This window comes from Sus scrofa, chromosome 4 (genome assembly GCF_054392235.1).
Source record: "Sus scrofa isolate SSC_HxYL_T2T_F1_AM1 chromosome 4, Sscrofa_HxYL_maternal_Yorkshire_Landrace_v2.0, whole genome shotgun sequence".
In the NCBI taxonomy this organism is placed as follows: domain Eukaryota; kingdom Metazoa; phylum Chordata; class Mammalia; order Artiodactyla; family Suidae; genus Sus; species Sus scrofa.
The window spans coordinates 94,284,422-94,292,278 of record NC_139386.1 but is presented as its reverse complement, the minus strand read 5'-3'; the positions used below and the strand labels follow the sequence as shown (position 1 = coordinate 94,292,278).

Here is a 7,857-nt window from a genome sequence, read left to right as displayed (position 1 = left end):
TAGGTCTTCTGTGGACTTCAGTAGGTACTTTTGGGGAGCAGGGCAGTGCTTCATATGCAGCAGGAGTTTAATTACTGCTTTGTTCATTGGCTGGTCATTGACCGAATAACTACCTTTGTAAGGCATTATCACAGAAGCTCAACAAAAACACATAAGATGGGAATGATGTACATTATTATGCTACAGAATAGAGTGTCCCAAAAGGCCTTGGGCCCATGGGATCTCATCTGTTCCTTAAATAAATCCAGCCAGTTCAAAATCTATGCAACTCAGGACACGTGAAAGACCAACAGCAGGCTGTGGTCAGCATCTCTGGTGTTCATCTGAACTGCAGTGACCGCTGTCATTTCCCACTCCCTCGTCTCACCAAATTCCTTGACTCTGCAGCTCAGCTTCCAGTAAGTTCCTCAGCTCTTCACCCCATCCTTTTGCATATATTTTCCAGTTTTAACCCTTGACACTTTCTCTGGGATGTGATCTGTCTGCACTTGTCTTCAGAATGAAGTTAGCCTGGTCAGCCACACAGCCACAGGGGAGAAGGATCGGGTAGGGCCTGAGCAAGCCGCCTGAGCAAGACCTGGGGACCCTAGAATCTGCTGTTCCAGCATGAACAAGGCTGGGAGACACAGCTCACCAGGAGGCCAATGGGAGTTAAATACACATGTCTTTATTGGTGGCCCACAAGTATAGTACAGAGAGGAGACATATATATTTAATACAGAAAAGAAATTTAGACTGCCTCCAAACAACAAAATGGGTTTATATTAAATTCATACCTTAAATATAGAGTAGGGCAACTGAAGAACCAGGTTCCATGCAATATCACCTGCTAGGGTCCCTATGTAGGACCTCTTCCAGTTTCCTAGGCTCAGCCAGAGTCTCAGCCTGCTCCCCACAGCCTTGTGGAAGGGTTTGGCCTGAAGACTCAGAGGATCCCAGCACTGTGCCTAGTTCCCTATGACTCAGCTGCCTGAGCCCTCCCTCCAGCATGTGCCATGAGGAACATCAGGACTCAGAATTTAAATTCAATATTGTTTCTAATGGCCAAGAATTTGCGAAGAAGCCAATAGATTTTTTATAACGTGCTTTTGTGAATCAAGTATCACACTGTAGGCAAAGCTGGTCCCACTACCAGATTATCAGGAGATCACCCTCACAGAGGGGGCTATTTCTCTTCCTTTGAGTCCCCATTATCTTTCCTTCCTCTTTAGAAGATGGGCTGAGGCAAGGGAAGGATCTAGAAATGTGAACATCCTTGATTACGGAGGAGGGAAGATGAGTAACAGATTAGGAAATCAGGGGAAGGGAATCTCAGTGCTAATAATACATAGCACTTGAAAGATTACCTGTATCTGAATTTGCCATATGATCTTTTGGAAACTATTCACCATCTCTCCCCATTCTTGTCCGGTCTGTAAGTCAGGATATTCTCTAACAGCCTTGCTCTTCTAATGGCTGTTAGATGGCATTTTCAAAAACAAAATACAGACCATGAACAAACTCTCATAGCCTCTCCAGACTAGGACCCGTTCTGCAGAGAGTCAGGTGGTACATCCATTGTGCTGATATCTAAAGTAGAAGCTAGGCTACAGAAGAGGTGGGAACAGCTGCAGCAATTAAGAGTATATGCAGAAGTTCTCCAGCTCCCTGCGGCTCAATCGAACAGGGTTTTCAGATTTGGATGCTCTCTGTCCAACCTGTAGAAGAGAAGGAGGACTTCAGACCTTCCCACTAAGAAATTCTCATACTAACCCTGTGGGTTATGAATTATTATCCCCATGTATTATTCATAAGAAAAGGAAGCTTGGAAGGGTGAAGGAAATAACTCAAGGTCAACAATGAGTGTGAAGTATGGGAGGTGCTTGAATCCAATTCTTCTGGCTCCATTTCTAGTGCTTTTAAACAACATGATGCTCCTTCAAGACCCACCTAGATTGCCTTGGCCCATACAGTGTCCTCTCCAACCCTGGACTGTCCAGCTTATTTTAATGTGGGGCTACAGCTGAAGTGCCAGAAATCCCAGCAGGTACCCATCCACCCTCTCTCTTGTGACCAGTGGCAACATTATTATCAGGCCACAGGTGGAAGCCCAGGTGTTACATGAGACTGATGGGTGGGGTGCTTGCCATTCCTTAAATACTCTGGATAGAAATGGGAAGTATAATTATACCTACCTCACAGCATTCTATGAGGATTAAATGAAATAGTTCAAATGAAGCCACTACCATATATATAATAAACCCCAAATAATGTTGAATCCCTACTTTCCATTCCCTCAATGGCCTGATAGAATCAACTCTGCCCCAAGTCTTAATGGTCACCTTTGCCCAGTGTCCATCCCAGCAGCAGCTGAAGATCACTACGTCCTGGAATCATTCCCAATTGCTTGCTAACTTGGGGAAATCAGTTGGATTCAATTATCGTTCCTTCTCTGTCCCCTATCCTCCTACAGGTATGCCTGGGGAAAGGAGAAGTGTCCATCACGTGACACACACAGCTGGGAAACAAGCCTGGGGTCAGCCCTAATGTAAATTTCAATCTCCCCAGCAGAAGTCAAACCCCAAATATATGATCTTGGGTTAGACGATCACCCTCCTTGAACCTCAGTTTCTTTGTCTCTAAAATGCACGTTTGGATTAGAAGACCCTTAAAAACCCTACAACCCTGAAGCCCTACAGATGATTTTTCACAAGTGCATGACTTCAGAGCTATACTTTGGGCACTAACCTCATCCAGAAGGAGTTCCGTGATCTTACCTCTTGATAAATAGTTTTACTGAAGGAAGGGTTATGATTCTTCTTCGTGGATCCAGCCTGGAAATTCAGAGGGTAAAGAGTGCTTATCTTCAGGTTAAGAAATTTCCCACTTCTAACTGATGTGAGAGGTCCCCAAAGAGACTCAGGGCCCAGAAAGTCCCTGAAAGTATCCCCAGCCAGGAGGAAATAGAATTTCCTATTCCCAGGAGTAAACAATAGTGTTTATGGTTTCCAAAGAAGGCACAATACATACTTATCTATGATACGACATTTCTGAGCCAAAGTCAGAATTTAGTGTCCCACCCCCACATACCTCCAAAACCCACACATACACACATTCCGGGCACACACACATATGTGGACACACACACACACACACACACACACACACACACTCATATATCCTTCAGACAAACCTAATACAAATACTGCCTCAAAGCATTTATCTTTTCAACACGTCGCATACATATACACACCTAGTGTAAACATTTCTGGCACACACAAAACTACCAACTCCAGCATAGACCCTGAACCCGGTGAACACTGGAGACACGGAACTCAGAGAAGCACTTCTTGATAACATACTACCAAAGCATGTGACCATGGTGCTGCTGATCATCTATATATCCATGAACTATAGCGTGTAATTTAAATATAAACATGTCTCATGGGGGAATCCAAGTTGACTGAATGACTTATTGGAGGGAGGATGAATGGAAAGTCTGAAAATCTTCCCAAATCTCTCCCCCATTTGAGACAAACACATAACCCCTGACCTGCATGTACTCAGCCCTTCCACAGTTCGGCCAGTTCCCAACTTCCCATACCCACCATGGTGAGGTTTTGGCTTCGTACTGTGACTCCAGTCTTGGAGGTACCATTTTCTCTACCTCTTCCCCCAAGATGGAAATATGGCCATGGGCACTTGGATACCCCACTTTGTGGTCCCAGGCACACATAACAGCTGTGAGCTCTGCTTAGAGCAGGATAAAAGGGGGCCATGAGGGGTTGCCTCCATCCAGAAGCCTCTACCAGCAGGTGACTGGACAGAACCTTTGTCTGATTCCCTGAAAGTCAACACCGTGTCTCTCTAGGTCCAGTCTACTCCTTCAGCTCCAGGCTATATGCCCCTGCTGTGGAAACTTCTCCAATATCTCTCACCACAGCCTCAGCTGGTCCACTGAGGACTCCGTGGGCTTTCTGCACAAAGCACCTCCTTTCTGTCTAAGTGTCCTCTGCCTCCCACAGAAATTCCTAGAGAATCCACTCTTCTCCTTGTCTCAGGGCTGTTCTTTTCCACCAAACAGAACCAGAAAGGCATTTCTAGTTGACTCATTAACATTTAAACCCAGTCATTTAACACAAGCTACTCAAATACACAAAGTGGAAGACAAGTCACTCAGAAGTACACACACACACACACACACACACACACACACACACACACACGCCCTCTGCAAACACATGCTTGCATATGCACAGGCAGAATACTTATCTGCATAAACAGCACCCATGGAGGAGGCTTACCTTCCCGGAAGACTGTACAAATGAATACAATGTATTTGCAGGTTCTCTGGATGTGGGAACAGAAGACTAAAGAGAAGAGAAATAAAACCATTTCAGATCCAGCACCACCCTGAGGAGGCAGGCATCTCTTCCATCCCTTCCCCCTCCACCTTGCCCAGATAGAAGTTTTAAGTATTAGTGAAAAGAATCCTGGGTTAGACAGGAGGTCAGATAACCTGAATGCTAGTCTCACTCAGTCATTAAAAATAACTGTTACTTGGAGTTCCCACTGTGGTGCAGCAGAAATGAATCCGACTAGCATCCATGAGGATGAGGCTTCAGTCCCTGGCCTTGGTCAGTGGGTTGGGGATCTGGCATTGCAGTGAGCTGTGATGTAGGTCACAGATGTAGCTCGGATCTGGCGTTGCTGTGGCCATGGTATAGGCTGGAAGCTGCAGCTCCAATTCAACCCCTTAGCCTGGGAACTTCCATATGCCACAGGTGTGGCCATAAAAAGCAAAAAAAAAAAAAAAAAGAAGAAGAAAAAGAAAAAGAAAAATAAACAACAGCTGCTTGCTGAGTGCTCACTCTGCATATGCATTCTCCCCTAACCCTTATAACATTCCTACAAAATAAGAATGATGATAATTTGCCCCATTCCACAAAAGAGAACCCAAAGGATAACCAGCCCAAGTCAGAGAGCGTGCTCACAGTAGAAGCAGCATTTAAACCCTAGACTCTCCAAGGTTCTTTCCTCCACACCTCTTTTTGGCATCATGCCTTCCATCTCTGCATCTGAACCAGGTGTCCTCAAAGTTAGGTACTACCCTCTTTTTAAGATGCTTCAGAGGAAGAATCTCATTCTCACCAACATCTCAGTCTGAGGGGTGTTCTTTCTTGCATTTATTTAAATTTCTCTTGTTAACCCAAATGTCCATCGACAGATGACTGGATTAGGAAGATGTGGTATATATAGACACAATGGAATACTACTCAGCCATAAAAAAAAGAATGAAATAATGCCATTTGCAGCACCATGGATGGAACTAGAGACTCTCATACTGAGTGAAGTAAGTCAGAAAGAGAAAGACAAATACCATATGATATCACTTATATCTGGAATCTAATATACAGCACAAAATGAACCTTTCAGCAGAAAAGAAAATCATGGACTTGGAGAATAGACTTGTGGTTGCCAAGGGGGAGGGGGAAGGAGTGAGGTGGTTGGGGAGCTTGGGGTTAATAGATACAAACTATTGCCTTTGGAATGGATTAGCAATGAGATCCTGCTGGTGTAGCACTGGGAACTATGTATGTCTAGTCACTTATGATGGAGCATGATAATGTGAGAAAATAGAATGTGTACATGTATGTGTAACTGGGTCACCATGATCTACAGTAGAAATAAAAATTGTATTGGGGAAATAACTATTTAAAAAAACAATAATTAAATTTCTCTTGTTGGAATTCAACATGGCCAGGAAACTAGCAGATATCAATGGCTCTTCCATCTCTCTTTGATGCTCTTTGACTTTGAACCACAATCAGTAAATCACGTGATCTTAAGGGGAACCCGAGGAGGCAACACCAAGTCTGGGAATTCCAGAGTGTCTCTGAGAGGTTGGGTACCTCCTTTCCTCCTTCCCTCTCTCTTCAGTTTCTCGCCTCTCTTCCTCTCTCCTCTCCTCACTTCTTATTGCCTTCCCTTTCCTGCTTCCTCTTCCCTTTATTCTCTTTCATCTTTTCTTGATCTTTTCTGTGAAGTCTATTAGATTCCCCAAGACTTTTTGTTTGTTTATTTGTTTTTGTTTTTGTTTTTTCCCCCTGCAGCTTAGCCACCAAGCTGAAGAGGTTGCTGCTTCAACTTTCAATTATCCAAAAAAAAAGGGGGGGTCATTTTACCACTGGCCACCAGGGGGAAGCGTTTCCCTTGAGAGACATGCCCAGGCTTCTCAATGTCATTGTAGAAGTCAAGGTTAGAGGCTGCTTCTCCAGTTTATGGGTGAATTCCTACAGTTCCAAAATGTTAGAAATGGAGTGGGTAGAGGTGGAATGAAAACTTAGAAAGCATTTGGCTCGATTTTGCCACTACCCAACTCTGTGGCCTTGGGCAGGTTAATTAACCTCTGTTTCCTCTTCTGTGAAATGGGGTTTATATTAGACTTACTTCATGAGGTTATTTTGAGATTCATTAAGAAAATAGACATAGGAGTTCCCATCGTGGCACAGCCGAAACAAATCTGACTAGGAACCATGAGGTTGCAGGTTTGATCCCTGGCCTCACTTAGTGGGTTAAGGATTCATCCAGGAGCTGTGGTGCAGGTTGCAGATGCGGCTTGGATTCCCGCACTGCTGTGGCTGTGATGTAGGCTGGCAGCTGTAACTCCAATTCAACCCCTAGCCTGGGAACCTCTATATGCCACGAGTACAGCCCTAAAAAGCAAAAAAAAAAAAAAAAAGAAAGTAGAGATATTAAGTGCTTAATAAATGTTATTGTTAAGTCATAATAAGATAAAAGAGAACAACCCAGATGCATTCTTTCCTGAAAACAGGTATAATCAAGGGTGGGGATAAAAAGTACAAAAAGCCCCACTTCTGGGAAACAGCAGAGAAAGAAAACTGAAGTTGAGTCCCTGACAAGTCTCCTCCTCCCCCCGACTTTATCTGGACCACAGCTGCCACCAGGCATGGAAGAAAAGAGAATATCTGCACCAGCCCTTCCAGCTCTGTTCAGCCATCAGGACACTCCAGAACCATGCCGATCCTTACAAACAACTCAATGCAGCTGAGGCCAAGCTGCCTCCTGGACTCCAGGAGCAGTCCTACTCCACCATTCAAGGGTGCGACTTTCTAGGGGGCAGTAGGAAGCCCCATGGGCAGGTATGGGATGGATTTGTGAAACCAAAGTGGTACCTGCAACTGGATCATGGAGTAGATGGTGGTCCCTTCTTCAGGAGAGTTCTGCTCCTGCACAAAAGACAGTAAAGGCACATGTGGTAATCTGAGCAGCTGGCTGTGTCTGTTTGGATTTAGATCGAGGAGGGAGAGACCGCATAAGAAGAGGGAAGAGATGTTAGAAGGAGCAACTCAGCATGAAGCAGTTAGTGTCAGGAGCGAGGAATGGCCCAGGTGGGAAAGAATGGCAAGGGGTGATCATACCCACACATCTCCCGTCACACGCTTTACTTTGGCAACTTAGAAACCTACTTTGCTGACTTTCTGACTAAATATGCTGCATAACTGCTGATAACGGACTGAACTTTGTGTAGGGCTCTGATTTGAGTCTTACCTAAAGACACTAAAATTCAGAGTTTCTAAAATGTTTTAAAGCCCACTCTCTAGATCCAGCTTCAGTGGCCAGCTTGCCCTTGGCCTCAAGCCAGCCCCCTGGGAAGCTGTGGTGCTGGGTAGAGCCCTGGGCCCAAGGCCAAAGGCAGGAAGCACATGACCTTCCTTCTTTCCTCTTCAGTCTTGCCCCCAGGAGACTGGAGCTGGAGGCATTTCATGCTGCTCACCCCTGAGCACAGACCACCAGGTTGGGCTCTTGGAGGAGAGCCAGAGGAGATCATTCGGGTCCATCTGTCAAGGCAGACGC

At 45.0% G+C, this 7,857-nt stretch overlaps 1 protein-coding gene across 2 annotated transcripts in view; it reads right to left on the bottom strand.

Annotated features, from left to right (window-relative positions):
* Positions 1-645: 645 nt before the first annotated feature.
* Positions 646-7,857, bottom strand: part of CD244 (CD244 molecule) — a 32,742-nt gene continuing 25,530 nt past the window's right edge. The window contains exons 6-9 of one of the 2 annotated variants that reach the window (XM_013996859.3): positions 7,176-7,229; positions 4,284-4,349; positions 2,728-2,813; positions 646-1,697 (exon numbers count right to left, since the gene is read on the bottom strand). In XM_013996859.3, the coding sequence (XP_013852313.1) occupies positions 1,655-1,697; positions 2,728-2,813; positions 4,284-4,349; positions 7,176-7,229 (249 nt within the window). In that variant the 3' untranslated portion in view covers positions 646-1,654. The remainder of the gene's footprint in view (positions 1,698-2,727; positions 2,814-4,283; positions 4,350-7,175; positions 7,230-7,857) is intronic. The other variant, XM_001928325.5, reaches the window with a different exon arrangement.